This window comes from Aspergillus steynii (assembly GCF_002849105.1).
Source record: "Aspergillus steynii IBT 23096 chromosome Unknown P170scaffold_1, whole genome shotgun sequence".
In the NCBI taxonomy this organism is placed as follows: domain Eukaryota; kingdom Fungi; phylum Ascomycota; class Eurotiomycetes; order Eurotiales; family Aspergillaceae; genus Aspergillus; species Aspergillus steynii.
The window spans coordinates 6,395,818-6,412,105 of record NW_020194398.1 but is presented as its reverse complement, the minus strand read 5'-3'; the positions used below and the strand labels follow the sequence as shown (position 1 = coordinate 6,412,105).

General features: G+C 54.7%; 7 protein-coding genes across 7 annotated transcripts; 4 read left to right on the top strand and 3 right to left on the bottom strand.

Annotated features, from left to right (window-relative positions):
- Positions 1-4: 4 nt before the first annotated feature.
- On the top strand, positions 5-1,683 carry P170DRAFT_396557 (MFS general substrate transporter). The gene is made up of 2 exons (XM_024846125.1): positions 5-188; positions 253-1,683. Exons 1-2 carry the CDS (start codon positions 12-14, stop codon positions 1,588-1,590), a joined length of 1,515 nt encoding a protein of 504 aa, XP_024711144.1. The 5' UTR covers positions 5-11; the 3' UTR covers positions 1,591-1,683.
- On the bottom strand, positions 1,434-3,247 carry P170DRAFT_433313 (putative plasma membrane SNARE protein (Sec9)). Its single transcript, XM_024848458.1, has 2 exons — positions 1,912-3,247; positions 1,434-1,853 (listed from the first exon to the last, which is right to left on the bottom strand). The coding sequence occupies exons 1-2, from the start codon at positions 3,109-3,111 to the stop codon at positions 1,794-1,796; spliced, it is 1,260 nt and encodes a 419-aa protein (XP_024711143.1). The 5' UTR covers positions 3,112-3,247; the 3' UTR covers positions 1,434-1,793.
- Positions 3,248-3,550: 303 nt separating this feature from the next.
- Positions 3,551-6,029, top strand: P170DRAFT_433311 (Sec1 family protein). The gene is made up of 4 exons (XM_024848457.1): positions 3,551-3,650; positions 3,705-3,900; positions 4,133-4,344; positions 4,395-6,029. The coding sequence occupies exons 1-4, from the start codon at positions 3,573-3,575 to the stop codon at positions 5,895-5,897; spliced, it is 1,989 nt and encodes a 662-aa protein (XP_024711142.1). The 5' UTR covers positions 3,551-3,572; the 3' UTR covers positions 5,898-6,029.
- A 162-nt stretch (positions 6,030-6,191) lies between these two features.
- Positions 6,192-9,460, bottom strand: P170DRAFT_461602 (telomere length regulation TEL2 family protein; the record flags this gene model as incomplete). The annotated part of the gene is made up of 6 exons (XM_024852048.1): positions 8,593-9,460; positions 8,212-8,544; positions 8,074-8,160; positions 7,484-8,024; positions 6,717-7,433; positions 6,192-6,660 (listed from the first exon to the last, which is right to left on the bottom strand). Exons 1-6 carry the CDS (start codon positions 9,443-9,445, stop codon positions 6,192-6,194), a joined length of 3,000 nt encoding a protein of 999 aa, XP_024711141.1. The 5' UTR covers positions 9,446-9,460.
- A 354-nt stretch (positions 9,461-9,814) lies between these two features.
- Positions 9,815-11,665, top strand: P170DRAFT_461601 (NEDD8-activating protein UBA3). Its single transcript, XM_024852047.1, has 6 exons — positions 9,815-10,049; positions 10,105-10,206; positions 10,261-10,266; positions 10,324-10,403; positions 10,453-10,749; positions 10,807-11,665. The coding sequence occupies exons 1-6, from the start codon at positions 10,021-10,023 to the stop codon at positions 11,556-11,558; spliced, it is 1,266 nt and encodes a 421-aa protein (XP_024711140.1). The 5' UTR covers positions 9,815-10,020; the 3' UTR covers positions 11,559-11,665.
- P170DRAFT_396544 (DNA-directed RNA polymerase core subunit RPC40) lies at positions 11,666-13,151 on the bottom strand. Its single transcript, XM_024846124.1, has 3 exons — positions 13,057-13,151; positions 12,886-12,990; positions 11,666-12,815 (listed from the first exon to the last, which is right to left on the bottom strand). Exons 1-3 carry the CDS (start codon positions 13,099-13,101, stop codon positions 11,844-11,846), a joined length of 1,122 nt encoding a protein of 373 aa, XP_024711139.1. The 5' UTR covers positions 13,102-13,151; the 3' UTR covers positions 11,666-11,843.
- A 383-nt stretch (positions 13,152-13,534) lies between these two features.
- P170DRAFT_343912 (NADH-quinone oxidoreductase subunit D) lies at positions 13,535-15,084 on the top strand (the record flags this gene model as incomplete). Its single annotated transcript, XM_024843432.1, has 3 exons — positions 13,535-14,203; positions 14,275-14,995; positions 15,047-15,084. 3 exons carry the CDS (start codon positions 13,535-13,537, stop codon positions 15,082-15,084), a joined length of 1,428 nt encoding a protein of 475 aa, XP_024711138.1.
- Between the last annotated feature and the right edge of the window lie 1,204 nt (positions 15,085-16,288).

The following is a 16,288-nucleotide window of genomic DNA, read 5'->3' as shown; positions in this document are numbered from 1 at the left end:
ACCACCTCACAATGGCTTCGTCTTCGGCGTCCATCTCCGCAGCCCCAATTCCTCCCGAGGATGTTACCAAAATCCTCCGCAAAGTCGACCGTCGACTCATTCCCATCCTGTTTTTCACGTACATGTTGAACTTCATGGACAAGACCATCCTCTCTAGCGCGTCGGTCTTCGGTCTCATCGACGACACGGTTAGTTTTTCCCCTGCTACCATCCCCATCCTTAGATGCATAACCTCATACTTATATACCGCAGGGCCTCGTCGGCCAACAATACAGCTGGGTCTCCAGCATCTTCTACTTCGGCTACTTCTTCTGGGAAGGGCCCACCAACATCCTCATCCCCCGCCTCCCCGTCGCCAAATACCTGACCGCGAACACACTCTTCTGGGGCGCCGTGGTGGCCCTCACGGCCGCCTGCGTCAACTACGGCGGGCTCCTCGCTGTACGGTTCCTACTCGGCGTGGCCGAAGCCACCATCACCCCAGCATTCATGTTCATCACGACGTCGTGGTACACGCGCGACGAGATGCCCGTGCGCACGGGGATCTGGTTCTCCGGAAACTCGATCGGCGGGCTAGTCGCGAGCCTGCTGGCGTACGGGGTCGGACATATCGCGGCGCCGCTGAACCCGTGGCAATGGATGTACATCATCCTGGGGGTGGCGACGTTTCTGTGGGCGTTTGTGCTGCTGCTCTTCCTGCCGGATAGTATCTCGACAGCGAGGTTCCTGACCCCCTCGGAGCGCACGCTCATGACGCACCGCGTCCTCATCGCGGGGACCGGACGCACTGAGAAAACGGCGTGGTCGTGGACGCAGGCGCGCGAGTGTCTGATCGACCCCAAGACGGGGTTCTTGTTCTCGATTGCGCTGCTCACGCAGATCCCGAACGGCGGGACCCAGAACTTCAGTAACTTGGTGATCAAGTCATTTGGGTTCACGTCGCTGCAGTCGACGCTGATCAACATCCCCACGAGCATCATTAGTGCGGCGACGATCGCGGTGACGGGGTGGATGGCGGGACGGTTGCAGCGCGCGACGTGTCTGCTGATTGTGGGGATTGTGCTGCTGAGCATCACGGGCAGTGCGATCATCTATGCGCGGGCGCATGTGCCGCTGGGGGCGCAGCTGTTCGGGTACTTTCTGCTGGCGACGGGCCCGGGAGCGCTGCCGTTGACGATGTCGCTGGTGCAGGCGAACTATAAGGGCGTGAGCAAGAAGATGACCATGACGGCGCTGATGTTCGTGGCGTACTGCGCGGGCAACATTGCCGGGCCGCATCTGTTTCGCAGCAGCGAGGCGCCGACGTATCAGACCTCGTTCCGGGCGATCCTGGTGTGTTATATCATTGCGGGCGCGATGGCGTTGGCGCTGAGGGGGTATCTGGCGTGGCTGAATGGGCGCAGGGATGCGACGGAGGGCGTCCGAGGGGATGCCGGGCTGGCAGGCGTAGTGACGGTGGGAAAAGCGCAGCAGGAGAGTGAGCAGCCGCGACAGGACGTGTCGGAGTTGGTGCATTCGGTGGAGTTGAGGCCGGAGGATTATGAGGATGTGACGGATTGGAAGACGGTGGGCTTTCGGTATCGGCTGTAGAGGGTGGATTCTATGCGACCAGAAGGAGATACGAAATGGCAAGGTTCTCTTGCGTGGATTAAATCGAGCCCTTTTCTACCGGCAGATCCCTAGCAAAATGAAAAACAGTCCGCAACGCCATGTAGAACCAAGTAAGCAACATTATTATGCACATGTAAGACAGGGTTTGACGGCTCCGGGCAGTCCAGCATCTCCCATCCCCCTTAACGAATCCGATCCAGTTTCGCCCGGTTCATGGCAACCTGGTCGCTGACGTAGTCGCTCTGCAGGGTGGTTAGTATGGGTCTCGGTCAATATGAGGAGAGGTTGAAAAGCTCTTACCTTGCCGGTGATACGCTCCAAGTGTCGGTTCTGCTCGTCCAGCTCGCGTCCCGTCGCCTTGGCCAGCCCGTTCAATCGGCCTGCCGCGCCTCCCAGCAGATCCAAGTTCTGCTCGATCTCGTTCTCCATGCCCTCATCCTCGCTGTCCGCCTCGAACTGGTACTTGGCCCGGTCCGTGACGTTGGTGCGACCGCCTCGGCCCGGCTTGCCGGCGTCGCGCTCGATGTCGCGGAACGTCCGCTCCATGCGCTGGTTGGTGCCGAAGGCTTCTTGCCGAGTGCCTTCGCGGGCGGCTCGTTCTTCGCGGTGCGTGTTCAGAACCTTCTCGTCGCGCTCCCGTCGTCGCCGGCCGCTGGTGAACGGGTTGGACACGTGCACCGCGAACATACTCTTGTTCAGCGTCTTCAACTCGCGAGCCTTCTCCTCGGCCACACGGCCCTCGATCTTGGCAATGTCCAGGTGCTTCTCGGTATCGTGGATGCGCTCGCCTTGAGCTCCTAGACGGGCCAGCGTCTCGCGACCGGTCTCTTCGGCCTGCGCCGCAATCCGGAGCGCGTTACGAGTAGACGCCACATCGCCCTGCTTGATGAATCGGATGTCCTGCTTGATCGTGCCGATCTCCTCCTCCTCTTCCTCTTCCGCCGTCAACTGCCGCTCCTGATACGTCGACGTGTTGTACGCATTGCTGCCGCCGCCGTACGCGGGGGACCCCTCAGTGTATGGCGGCGGGGGTGCACCACCCGCTGGTTGCTGCTCTGCCCGTTCTCTGGCACCGCCGAACAGGGCATCGCGGTTGGAATCCCCCGCGGCGGGGTCATTGGGATCGGCGCTGCCTAAACCTCCGTAGCCACCGGGGCCATATCGAGAAGCTCCAGCTGCAGGGCCGGCACCACCGCCGCCGAATCGATCGCCACCGTAGCCTCCCGTGTTGTTGAACTGGTTCGGTGCGTATCCACCGCCCTGGTATTTGTTATCGGCGGGGATACCGTGGGGGCCCGAAGAGGCGCTGGGTGCGCCGATATCTCCTGCGGACAAGGGGGCCACACCAGCCGTGATCTTCGCTTTGGTGTAGGGATCGGTGGGAATGGGCTTCGCGTAGGGGTTGGCGGGGGGCTCTTCCTTCTTCTTGCGCCCGCCGAAGAGTGCCCGGCGGTTAGAGGAGTCGTCGTCGTCGGACTTCTTAAGGCCGAATCTGCCCATCGTGGAGTTCAGCTGAGGGTGTGGGTCTAGAACAAGGGTATTATAGAAGCAGATAAGAAGAGGAAATAGAAAAGAAGGGCTTCGAGAGACGGGAGAGAATTGACAACAAAAGGGGGAAAAGGAGAGAGTGAGAAAGATGAAACTGCCACGTTCAGGGGATCTGCAGGCAAATGTCAGGTCGAGGCTCGTATGGCGTGTATTACCGATACGCCTCAGATGGCCCCAAATGCGGCAAATAACGGAATTATAACGCCGCTGTGACGATACCAATGGTGGCGGTGCCGGGCTATGTATCCGCTAAGCCCCTTCTGGCTAGTCCCGATGGCTGAGCAGCGCCAACCAATCAGAGACGCGGCAGCCACAGCTCCGCGAGTCACCGCCTTTCTTTCCTCAGGCACTCCGCGGCTTCCTACTTCCCTTCGTCTCTCTCAATCCGCCAATTCAGCATTCTCCCGTCCAGCATGGCGCCATATCCAGGGTCTGATGCGGACTATCTCCGGGATAAGGCGCGGAGGGATCTGTTGAATCTCCTGGAAGGCGTGAGTTAAGGCTCTAGATCGTCTTGATGCAGACTTGGGCTGAACTTCCTCCAGGTGCGTGGGAAGAAGAACCTCGTCATTAGCCAGGACCTGGCAGGCCCGGTCGGTCTCTTTATCAAGTTCTCCCTGCTTCAGGAGTACGGGGTAGATCGTGTATTTCTCCTCGAGAATGCCAATGTGGACTCCTCGCAGCGCAATGTGATCTTCTTAGTCCATGCCGAGAAGACGCGCCAGGTGCGCGCAGTGGCAGGTATGTTGGTGGTCTTTCCATATTCTCGGCGCCCTCTTTGTAAATCGTTGCATGCCCTGAAAGCATGCGATAGAATGGGACAAACTGTAGATTGCGCAGATGCTTCATCTCTACGTAGTCGGTTGGGCTCCCTATATCAACACCAATATCAATTTCCCAGCTCATTTCTAAGGCCTTCTTTATAATACCTCGTTTGACTGAATGCCATCAGTGTGAGCTGACATACCTCTAGAACAGATTCAACGCCTGCAACGGAACGGCAATGTGGAGCATGAGTTCTCGATATTCTGGGTACCCAGGCGAACCCTCGTAAGCAATTCTATCCTGGAAGAAACCGGCATTATCGGGGACGTGAATGTCGCCGAGTTCTCCCTCTACTTTGTGCCTCTGGAGCAAGACGTCTTGTCGCTGGAGCTAGAAGATGCCTTCAGCGACCTGTATCTGGTAAGATGCCATTCGCATAGAATGATCACAGTGGACTAAATATCTTGCAGCATAAAGACCCGGGATGTGTGTTCCTCGCCGCAAAAGCCCTTATGGATATCCAGCAGCGACACGGTTATTTCCCACGAATCGTCGGCAAGGGCGACAATGCTCGGCGGCTCGCAGACCTGTTGCTACGGATGAGAAAAGAAATGGATGCCGAAGAAAGCTCCGGCCTCATGGATCCCTCCACAAGAGGATTGCTGCCTAGTGCAGACACCGAGAGCCTGATCATCATCGACCGCGACGTTGACTTTGGCACAGCTCTCCTCACGCAGCTCACCTACGAGGGCTTGATCGATGAAACCGTCGGCATCAAACAAAACCAGGCAGATGTGGACACCTCCATCGTCGGGTTTACATCCACGCCTCAAGCCCAAGAGTCCTCCAAGGCTCCACAGCAAACATCCAAACAAGGCCAGAAGCGCAAAATCCAGCTCGACGCCTCCGACCAACTCTTCAGTCAACTCCGCGACGCCAACTTCGCCATCGTCGGCGACATCCTGAATAAAGTCGCGCGCCGGCTGGAAACCGACTACGAAAGCCGACACACGGCGAAATCAACGACGGAGCTGCGCGAATTCGTCAACAAGCTCCCCACCTACCAACTCGAGCACCAGAGCCTGCGCGTACACACCAACCTCGCCGAAGAGATCATGCGCAACACCCGCGCCGACACCTTCCGCAAGATCCTCGAAGTCCAGCAGAACAACGCCGCCGGCGCCGACCCGACCTACCAACACGACTCTGTCGAAGAGCTCATCGCCCGCGACGTGCCCCTCAAAACCATCCTCCGTCTTCTCTGCCTCGAATCCTGCATGTCCGGCGGTCTCCGCCCGCGCGACTTGGAGTCTTTTAAACGCCAGATCGTCCAAGCCTACGGCTACCAACACATTCTGACCTTCTCGGCGCTAGAGAAGATGGACCTTCTCCAGCCGCGGTCGTCCGCCACCACCATGCTCCTCCCCACCACAGGCACTCAGACCGGCTCCAAAACCAACTACAATTACCTGCGCAAGAACCTCCGTCTCGTCGTCGAGGAGGTCAGCGAAAAGGACCCCTCCGACGTCGCCTACGTCTACAGCGGCTTCGCCCCCCTCAGCATCCGTCTCGTCCAGTGCGTCCTGCAGAAGCCCTACATCCTCTCTCTCATCCGCGGCGGCTCGACCGCCCCTGCAATCACCGCCCCCAGTCCCGCTAGCACCGCTTCGCCCGGATGGCTGGGCTTCGAGGACATCGTCAAGAGCGCGCGCGGGTCCACCTTCAGCATCGTGCAGAAGGGCGACGACAAGGCGGTGCGCGCGCGCCAGACCATCAGCGGCACCAACGCCACCAAGACCATCTACGTCTTCTTCCTGGGCGGCATCACGTTCACGGAGATCGCGGCCCTGCGGTTCATCGCTGCTCAGGAGGCGCCGAAACGGAAGATCGTCATCTGCACGACAAGTATCATCAATGGGGATCGCATGATGGATGCGGCTATCGAGAAGGGCGATTTCGCTAAGATGGAGTAGCTCCGTCATCTTGCTGGTATACCAGAATATCTAGGGGGTGTGGAACTGTGGTTCCATCTTTGCTTTTTTATAACTCTTAACTCGCACTTGATTCGACTATGACAATGACCATGATAATACGATGGGAAATCCATAACAAGCATACTTAATAAATTTCCCAGAACCAAACGCATTCATGCTACGTATCGAATCCAGTAATATCTTGCAGCATATTAAAAGACCAAATCTCACCAACATCAAAACCCCCACAACAAAACAAACCCAAAACCAACCCTGTAATCTCATAACCAATATCTAATACCTAAACCCCGAATTCACCCCCATCAACCGCCCCTGATACCTCTCCATAACCTCCCCAAGCTTAACCATAACCCCCGCCGCCAACGTCCTCACACGATCCCGAACCTCGTCGCCAGACCCCCCACCCGTCGCCGAGACACGATCAAAGATCTGCCCGGCCCAATCGCGCAGCTCGATGACCTGGGACGCGAAGTCGGTGACGAGGCGCTCTTCGCCGGAGGTCCCGGACTCGACGTTTAGGTCGATGAGGGCGAGGAAGAGCGAGAGCAGGGCGGTCAGGATGGTGGGTTCGTCGGAGACGGGGCGGGTGTGGAGGCTTAGAAGGAAGGAGGTGGTTTCGTGAGTAAGGGTAGGGAGGGAGGGGGAGTGAGGGCCCATGGTGGAGAGGAGGAGAGTGAGGGTTTGGATGAAGAGGGAGAGGAGGTGAGGGATGAGGAAGGGGTTGTGGGATGGGGAGGAGGATCTGTGGGTTTGGCTTGGTTAGTGGACAAATATGGGAATGATTACTGGGAGACTTACGATGAGAACTGCATCATCATGACTTCGAAGCGGCCTTTGAGCGGGTAGAAGAAGCCATCGGAAAGTACTTTGTGGAGGTCTTTGATGGTTGATTTTTGGCGCTGAGATTCTCGTTGCTGACGCTTCTTTTCGACCTCCATTCGCGAGGAGAAGGTTCGTACTTTGAGCGCGTCCGGACCCGAGGCTGCGTCTGCGGCGGTGGCTGCGAGAGGCTGCAGGGAGGCTTGAGATAGTTTCTGCGTGAGAGTTGTGATGGGAGAGTCGGTATCGCTCTTGTACAGTGCTTCCAAGGCGGCGGGGAGTTTCTTCGATGGGAACGAGGAGTCTGGGAGGGCTGGGAGACCGATGGTTCGGGCGTCTTCTTCGCCATTGCCGGCGAGTTCACGAGCAGCGAGACCGAGGGCTGTGAGGATGGCGGAGCGTTGGATTTGAGACAGGTCGCCGTCGAAGAAGATGGCCGAGAACCACCGACCGAGTTTCAGAGGTTGCGAGACGATCAACGCGATCATGCTCTGGAGCCGGTATTCGTGGAACTTGGGCATCTTGCTCGGCTCCTGCAGGCCGACGATAATGAGAGCGAGCTCTTCCGTTTGCTCTGCAAGCTCGGTGCCGAAACCGGTCTTTCGTCGAATGAGCGAGGGTGCGGTGGTGATGGCCAGCTCGTAGCGTTCCACGTTGTCGGCATCTCGGAGGTAGGTTATAAGGTCGCGAATATACCTGTCAGGATTAGTGAGATGAGCGAGCGAATTGAGGGCAACGGGACTTACACTGGCGCTGTCGGCTTATTCCGCTGAATCAGCGTTGGATCATCGTCAGAGTCTGAAGGGTCTTCGTCAGGTTTCTCGTAGGGAATCAAGTCGTCGTCCTCGTCCTCAGACTCTTCATCTCCGGACTCGCCGATTTCTTCTATCGACATGATTTTTACCCGCTGCTGATTGGCTTGTTTTGCGCTCGTCGTAGATGCATTCTTGGTTGTATGCTTTTGCGATTCCGATCTACTTTCTCGAGGTGATCGAATCGATTCCAGCGAGCCAATGGTGTCTTGGGTCTTGATGAGGTTCAGGTACCATCGCGCCTCATCGCTTTCCATTTCCTCAAGATCAAATCTCATTGCTTTCCCTGGCTCTTCAACAAGCTGGGAGATTGCCGTTCCGATAATCATACCTAGAAATCGACACCTTGTAGAAGAAGCCGCAAGACGGTTGGAGACACTGCCGAGGAAAGTACCTGAGCGTCCTATGCTTTTCACTTCGTCTGGGTCAAGCTGTTGGAGATGCCCAGCTGCGAGGAGTATGATCTGGGTGTTTGCTAGGAATAATCAGCACGCATGCTCTCAGATGGACAATATACGGCATACCTTCTTGACTAGTGGTGGGAGCATGCTTTATGTAAAATTTATCAGCAGATTGCTCCAGGCCTTTTGTGAGCAAGGTATATATCAAGTCTGCAGGAATTGTTAATAAGGCTTCCATATCGCCGAGCACATCTCACTTGCCTTTTTGGTCAGCAAATGCAGCTAACACGGCTCGCCGTAGTCCAGACGTTTGAATTGAGCCTCCCTGGCCTTTTGACAACCAATCCACAAGCTGAGCTTGCAGATTTGCATGTCCATCTAGGATTATCGAACATAGGGCAGCCACGCCATTCACCAAGTCGTTAGAAGCATTCTCTCTTTCGAATGTGAAATAACTCTTTTCAATGTCGCGGAAGATAGCTTCTACAACTGAGAGCTGCTCTGTTGGACGAAGATGACCAAACAGGATGCCATACTGCGCGGCAAAGTCCTGTTGGACCAACAGCCCATAATATAATTCTCGCACCAGCTTGTCTGTACAGATATTAGAAAAGGTACCACAAAAAGAAGATAAATAATTACCTGTATACCCAAGGCTCAACGCCCGTCCGGTCAGAGATGCTGCTGCCTTCCAATACCCCTCTTTATCTGGATCTATCCTCGAGACCATGTAGGTAACATTGAGGCCAATCCAGGATGCATATTTAGATCCGTCTCCGACCCATGAGCTCGAAGCCACACCATCAACGCCGCTAACCAGAGTAAGCGCCTCAGCTGCAGTGGAGAGGACCCTGCTAGCAGCAATCAGAGACAGCAGCTCTCTCCAAGCGATCTGCTTCTGAGTTGCATTCCCATACAACGAGTCAATGTCAGTATACAGGCGCAATGCAAAATCCCTTGGTTCCAGAAGTGCAGAGATCACCGATAACAGATCTCTGGTTTGAATGGGACGCTCTGAAGCCTTGGATGATCGAGCGGCAGCTATCAGCGAACGGAGTTGAGTGACCAAGCAGCTGATCCCAGCAACGCTACTAAGACATCGCAGCAATGCAGCCCTTGTCTTCACGCCACTCGACTTCGATCCTTTCGCAATAGGATTCAAGGACTCCCAGTGATCAGGAATCGTGATGCTGACTAAGGCATTGAGGATTTGCGCTGTTGTCGGGCTGGGGATTCTGATATCAAAGCCTGAGGGGTTCGAATGCTTGCTGGATGGGTCCAGTGTCGCAAGAACACGGGAGAGTTCGAAGTGATCAGGTTTTGACTTGATGACCGTTAAGATGTGCTGCGGCGATGCTTGGTCCTTGTCCACAACTAACTCGGGATCTGATTTATGTTTCTCGGTGCCATGCTTCTGAGGAGCGTCGGTGGCAGGGGATAACGAGGCCCTTTGATCATGTGTGACCGTCTTAATCTCGGTGAGTAGTCCGTCCATGCTCTGAGAGGATCATTCTTGTGCCTTGGTTGACATGAAAAGAGAGGTGGTTGTTAAGTGGACGAAATTGTATGGAGCGGCCGGGTCACGTGCGGGGTGAGGCCGGATGCCAGATGGACGCCGCTTTAAATCATTCGGAACATACTGTGGGAATTGGGTATTCTCGATCTTAGTTATCTTTGCTCAAATCATTTCAAGTGAAACCTGAAATATCTATTTAGAGCAGCTGATATTTTATGCTGATGTCCGATATTGAATCGTGTTCAGTCAAATTGTAGTTTGACCAGTAAAAGCGGCACCGGTCTAAGGCCCTTTGGAAATGGAGCGCCTTCATAGTCAACACCAACGTCACATCCTCACGCTAGCATCCCACCACCTATACCTGCTAGATCTTGGAGATTATTGACTCACCCGGAACTTACAGAGTCCATTATCACCCAATTTGGCCTCTGCTAAGCCAAAATCATAACACTGTTGCGCATCTGAGCTGTAGCCCCTCACATACCTCCGGTACAGCCGCCCGCGGTGATCGTCTTCCGTCATCTGCGTGAGATTGAATTCACATTTTGCCCACGATGGCTTCTACCGATCCGTCCCTTCGATGGTGAGACTTGCGATTCTTTGCTATCAAGATTCTCGATCATGCTGATCTTAGTTAGGAAATACCTGTATAATGTCTTGAGCAAGCCTGGCCCCCAAAGCGACGAGGACTGGGTGCCTGGGCCAGAGACGATAACTGCTCTGGAGAGTTCCAAAGTTCTGTAAGTTGCCATAAATCTTCATCTTTACGATTCACGTAGCTAACACGACTCTAGAGTTATGTGAGTTTTTTATTCTACCAGAGGATAGGAAGAGACAACTAACAAGAACCCCACCAGAGGAGCTGGCGGACTGGGATGTGAGATTCTCAAAAACCTAGCCTTGTCTGGCTTCAAAGACATCCACGTCATCGATATGGGTAAGCTGCCCGCCAAGAATTATTGAGTGTGTTCAACTAACCAAACCAGACACCATTGACATTTCCAACCTGAACCGACAATTCCTGTTCCGCCAGTCGGACATCGGGAAACCGAAGGCAGAGGTCGCCGCGTCCTTCGTAGAGCGCCGGGTCAAAGGCGTTAAGATCACCCCGTACGTTGGGAAGATCCAGGACAAGGATGAAGATTATTACATGCAGTTCAAAATGGTCGTGTGCGGGCTTGATAGCATCGAAGCCAGACGCTGGATCAATGCCACGCTCATCGGCATGGTCGACCCCGAAGATCCCGAAAGCCTGAAGCCGCTAATCGACGGCGGTACCGAAGGTACGATTTCCCTGAGCCCTCGAAATGAGAAGAGAGAACGATACTAACCACCTGCAGGATTCAAGGGACAAGCGCGTGTGATCCTGCCCACCCTATCGTCGTGCATTGAATGCCAGCTCGACATGCATGCCCCCCGACCCGCCGTCCCACTTTGCACGATCGCCACCATCCCGCGACAGCCTCAGCACTGTATCGAATGGGCGCACCAGATCGCGTGGCAGGAGAAGCGCAAAGACGAACCGTTCGACAGCGACGACATGGAACACATCAGCTGGGTGTACAACGCTGCGCTGGAGCGCGCGAAACAATTCAACATCCACGGCGTCACGTTCCAGATGTCCCAGGGCGTGGTGAAAAACATCATCCCGGCCATTGCCTCGACGAACGCGGTCATTGCAGCGGCCACGACCTCGGAGGCCTTGAAGATCGCCACCTCGTGTAACCCCTACCTCGAGAACTACATGATGTATGCCGGCGAGGAGGGCGTATACACGTATACCTTTGAGGCGGAGAAGAAGCCTGACTGCCCCGTGTGCGGAAACCTGGCGCGGAAGATGACGGTCGACCCCGAGATGACGCTGGAGGCGTTTATTGAGACTCTGGGTGAGCGGCCCGAAGCGCAGCTGAAGAAGCCCAGTATGAGAACGGAGGAAAGGACCCTGTATCAGCGCTTCCCGCCCCAGCTCGAGGAGCAGACGCGGGCGAATCTGAAGCGCAAGCTCAGAGAGCTGCTGGAGGACGGGCAGGAAGTCGCGGTCAGTGACCCGGCGTATACCATTGATTTCCGCTACCGGTTGGAATTTAGCTAGAATGGTGCATGAGGTGCCAGAATATTTACCAGTTCTTGAAATGAGACATGATTTAGTTACGATCAGTGGATACGGCCCCTATGACTGGATATGAATACAAAACGAAGGAAATCCAAATCAGCTTTTTCTATATATAAAAGATTTGCCCTATCCAGACTCCCGACAGTAAAGAAGGCCTTGACCAACTTTTTTTCCATGAATGTACAAACACGCAAAAGAACAGCAAAAGGTCCAACGCCGGTCAATGCATCATATAGTTTTAGCAATCGTTTGAACTTGACAGATTTACCGCACAAGATCCGCCAGTCCTCGCCTCCACCGCGCGCATTTCAGCTTCAGCACCTTCACACTCTCCAGGAAGAGGGTGTCGCTCTCGAACTGGCCAGTGCTCTCGATGTTGAAGATGAAGTGGTCGCGCACACGACCCAGCTTGACCTTGCCCTGGAACTCGTCATGTCGCAAACATTCCCTGCTCACGGTGTCCTTGAAGGCGTCGCGAACAACGGCCTTCATCTCGCCCTCGTGTCCTTCGTACTCGGTGTTCTTCTGGATGTCTTCCCGGGTGACGGGCTCGAGGCCAATGACGCCACGGGGGAAACACTTGGCGAACTTCTTCGCGTCGTCTCCGATAATGGGGCGCTGGATCTGGATGTCCGGTAACAACCGGTACGTCGCAGTAGCGACAGGAGAGAACTTGGCGTGGTCAGCGCCAATGCCCTTAATGCAGTGCAGTTCCATATCCAGCTTCTGTCCGGGACGCAGCTTAGCGACCAGAATGTCCGGGTTGACGGGCTGGATGGCATCGTCGCCGCTGAAGTACTGCTCCTGGCGACCAACGGGGTGGAAGCTGATATCCTTAGCGTAGATGTGCGCATTGTCGTACAGCTTGCGGGGGTCGGTCTCGTTCGGGTCGGCATCGGGGTTCTTGGTGCATTCCGCGTCCAGTCGGAGAACGATGGTGTTGAAATCACTGGGGGTGCTGCCGCCCTCGGGGTCGTCCTCGGTCGGCTTCTTGAACCAGCTCATCCAGTTGATGCCGTCGACGGAGCCCTTCAGCGGGATGAGACCAAGGCGCTGTGCGAGCACCTCATCCTGGATGACGGAGGTGTTGTTGTGAACGAAAACGAACTCGATAGCGATGGTAGGGACTTCGGCCATGAGAATGCGACGGAAGGCATTTGCGATCGAGGCATCGACGCCGACCAGCGAGAAAGAAGCTTCGAATCTTTCGTTCTGGTGGAATTCGACCTTGAAGCCCTGCAGACGAGATGGATGTGAGGATTTGAAATTATCGTAAAATAGAGGGAGACATGAGTCAGTGACATACCTCTTTGAATTTATCCAGCGCCCATTCGTGCGACTCGCCGGGCCAGTGACCGGGAAAATCCGTGGAGGGGATGTTGGAGACGGTTTCGGGATTGATACTGACGATCTGAACATCGCATTAGCATGCAGGACGAAAAAAGAAATTTGTCTGGGGAAGAACTGAGTGGCATACTCTTCTGCGCTCCAGTTCCTCCTGCGAGGCGACAAGAGGCGCCATGGTGGGCTAGCAATTGGGGATTTGCAAGATGCGAAGATGGCGGACCAGAGGAGTTCTTGGAGGGAAATGGAAAAAGTTCTGTAGAAAACCGGCAGTATTTCTGCATGCCTGAGGCGGACATGCCACCTGGTTATTCTGCACCCAGCCCGTGGTGCGGTGCGGGTGGGGGCGGCCACGGCGGTCGGCGGGTTTGCGGCCCAGACGGCCAGGAGGGCACTAGCGCGGGTGCGGAATAGACGACGGCCCTCAGGCCAACCAGAGGCGGCGTGATGACCAGGCGAGCTTGCCACGTGACCGGCCAAAATGTCTCTCGCAACCTCCAACCAGCGTCAAGTCCGCATCGCCCAATTCCGCAGAGTCCCTCCATCCATTGCGCTCGGACTGAGGATCCTCCACCCTCAATTCCTCCTCGTCCCCCTCTCCTCTCTTCCGAATGGCTGCTCCCTTTACTCGCCTGGCGGGCAGCGCGCCCAAAAGGCTCTGTCTCCGCCCCTCCAACTTCACCAACACGACCATCCCCAGATCCCGTTCGATAACGACATCTCTCCCTCGCCGACATGCAGAGACCACCAGCTACCAGGCGACCCGATTGATCCCCACGGACCCGACCTTCACATCGCTGGCCAACAAGGGCATTGCAGGCGAACCCGAGGTTCCCGCCGGTCTCGAGTCCGAGGATGAAGGGGTCGGCCGCAAGATCCGCCATTACACCGTCAACTTCGGTCCCCAGCACCCTGCTGCTCACGGTGTGCTTCGTCTGATTCTGGAATTGAACGGTGAAGAGATCGTTCGCTCGGATCCCCACGTCGGTCTGCTGCACCGTGGTACCGAGAAGTTGATCGAATACAAGACCTACATGCAGGCTCTGCCTTACTTCGACCGATTGGACTACGTCTCCATGATGACGAACGAGCAGTGCTTCGCGCTGGCTGTCGAGAAGCTGCTTAACGTTGAGATCCCCGAGAGAGCCAAGTGGATCCGGACGATGTTCGGCGAGATCACCCGTATCCTGAACCACCTGATGTCCGTCCTCTCCCACGCCATGGATGTTGGTGCTCTGACGCCATTCCTGTGGGGTTTCGAGGAGCGTGAGAAGCTCATGGTAAGCTGACCCCTCTTTTTATCTATCCCGAAATATCATGGCCAGTCTGACCCGTCAATTTACTACAATAGGAATTCTACGAGCGTGTCTCCGGTGCCCGTCTCCACGCCGCCTACGTCCGCCCCGGTGGTGTTTCCCAGGATCTTCCCATTGGTCTCCTTGACGATATCTACCAATGGGCCACCCAATTCGGTGACCGTATTGACGAGACTGAGGAGCTGCTCACTGACAACCGTATCTGGAAGGCCAGAACCCAGGGTGTCGGTGTTGTCCCTGCCGCTGATGCTCTGAACATGAGTTTCACCGGTGTCATGCTGCGTGGTTCCGGTGTCCCCTGGGATATCCGTAAGTCCCAGCCCTACGATGCGTATGACCAGGTCGAGTTCGACGTCCCCGTCGGTGTCAACGGTGACTGCTACGACCGCTACCTCTGCCGTATGGAGGAGTTCCGTCAGTCCCTGCGCATCATCCACCAGTGCCTGAACAAGATGCCCGCCGGCCCCGTCCGTGTCGAGGACTACAAGATCTCGCCTCCTCCCCGTGCCGCCATGAAGGAGAACATGGAAGCTCTTATTCACCACTTCCTGCTCTTCACCAAGGGTTACTCCGTTCCCCCCGGTGAGACCTACTCGGCCATCGAGGCCCCTAAGGGTGAGATGGCCGTGTTCCTGGTCAGTGATGGCAGCGAGCGCCCCTACCGCTGCAAGATCCGTGCTCCTGGATTTGCTCACTTGGGTGGTTTCGACCAAGTGTCCCGTGGTCACCTTCTGGCCGACGCTGTCGCTATCATCGGTAAGTTCTTTCCTCACGCAGTGTCCGACATAAGTTATTAACGTCCTCTAGGTACAATGGATCTGGTGTTCGGTGAAGTTGACCGGTAAACAAATAAGAAAACCAAAAGAGGTGGACAGCCTGATCTCCCAACTTCTGTAAAAATATGCCCGCGACTCAGAACTCATCCATTCAACCAAGCATCCTTTTATATTGATGATTTGCAAGCCAGAGAACAAACCAAAAATACATAATCTAGATCCGAAGAATCATCCATCCATAAATGACCAATCAACCCATATCACCCTGTTCGATACCCAGGACTCCAGTCTCTGGGTTATCGCCCCCGTGTTTTGTGTACCATGCGCGCGTGTGAGTATGAGTGTGAGAGAAATGCCAAAGCGAGTGGTATGAGTCGAGTAACAACGACCAGAGAAGCAAAAAAGAAGGGAAAATCACGGCCCATCCACCTTCGAAAACAGCAAAAAACCCTATCTATTTCTATTGTTACCCCTTCCTTCACACTTCCACCTGTACCAACCATCCGTTTCCTGGCGTTGATCTATCATCTTTCTTTTCTTTTTTCTTTTCATCTCTTTCTGTTGTGTTAGTGTCGTTCTGTCTACTTACTTTACTTCCCTTTCATAGTTTCATTTCCTTATGTTTTGGTTCCTTTCTTTTTTTTTTCTTTTTGCCATAACCCTTGTGTGTATAGTGACACTGAAGTTGAATTTCGTTGCAATGTGATGTGCTCTGTTTGGTTGGGTTGCGTAGAGAAAATGATTATTGGTTGATTTAATGGGTTTGGTCTGACTATGTGATCCTTTGTTTCTAGGTCATAGCTTCTGGTTAGAAGACTTATCACTATTCACCCTGAAATCATAATATAGGGGGAAGTGGGAGCCCTAGAAGTCCTTGGGCTATGAGGCGCTGTAGTGTAGTCTATAAAGGTCGAAAGACTTTGGAGGAATATTTCGATTTGGGGAGAGGCGGTATGGTATATAAAGATTCAAAGGTTTGTGAGGACATATACCAGTAAATATCCAGTCATCATTATGAAGGAGCATAGAACGAAATAAAAATAGGAAGAGAGGGTCAATCATGATCCAAATTAACTAATCGGCCCGAACGACTCCAGAAACTCCCAAAGTGGAATGTCAAGACGAGGCGCGCCAATGCCAATGCATAAACACCTGAATGAAAGGATCAAAACCCAAGAGCACAGCAGACCGGAACCAAGGAACGAGTGGAGTAATAGCTCCCTCTCCTGTCGCCATTCTTTCCCATCGCCTGTTCAATTATCCCCGGTATACA

Coding starts and splice junctions, on each gene's coding strand:
- P170DRAFT_396544 (XM_024846124.1), bottom strand. CDS start 13,101: ATGGCGCCTCTTGTCGCCTCGCAGGAGGAACTGGAGCGCAGAAGA. Junction 12,991..13,056: donor AGGAACTGGAGCGCAGAAGA/GTATGCCACTCA, acceptor TGCGATGTTCAG/ATCGTCAGTATCAATCCCGA. Junction 12,816..12,885: donor CGCTGGATAAATTCAAAGAG/GTATGTCACTGA, acceptor TCTCGTCTGCAG/GGCTTCAAGGTCGAATTCCA.
- P170DRAFT_396557 (XM_024846125.1), top strand. CDS start 12: ATGGCTTCGTCTTCGGCGTCCATCTCCGCAGCCCCAATTCCTCCCGAG. Junction 189..252: donor TCGGTCTCATCGACGACACG/GTTAGTTTTTCC, acceptor TATATACCGCAG/GGCCTCGTCGGCCAACAATA.
- P170DRAFT_461601 (XM_024852047.1), top strand. CDS start 10,021: ATGGCTTCTACCGATCCGTCCCTTCGATG. Junction 10,404..10,452: donor CATCCACGTCATCGATATGG/GTAAGCTGCCCG, acceptor TAACCAAACCAG/ACACCATTGACATTTCCAAC. Junction 10,750..10,806: donor AATCGACGGCGGTACCGAAG/GTACGATTTCCC, acceptor AACCACCTGCAG/GATTCAAGGGACAAGCGCGT.
- P170DRAFT_433313 (XM_024848458.1), bottom strand. CDS start 3,111: ATGGGCAGATTCGGCCTTAAGAAGTCCGACGACGACGACTCCTCTAAC. Junction 1,854..1,911: donor TGGAGCGTATCACCGGCAAG/GTAAGAGCTTTT, acceptor ACCACCCTGCAG/AGCGACTACGTCAGCGACCA.
- P170DRAFT_433311 (XM_024848457.1), top strand. CDS start 3,573: ATGGCGCCATATCCAGGGTCTGATGCGGACTATCTCCGGGATAAGGCG. Junction 3,651..3,704: donor TGTTGAATCTCCTGGAAGGC/GTGAGTTAAGGC, acceptor AACTTCCTCCAG/GTGCGTGGGAAGAAGAACCT. Junction 4,345..4,394: donor CCTTCAGCGACCTGTATCTG/GTAAGATGCCAT, acceptor AATATCTTGCAG/CATAAAGACCCGGGATGTGT.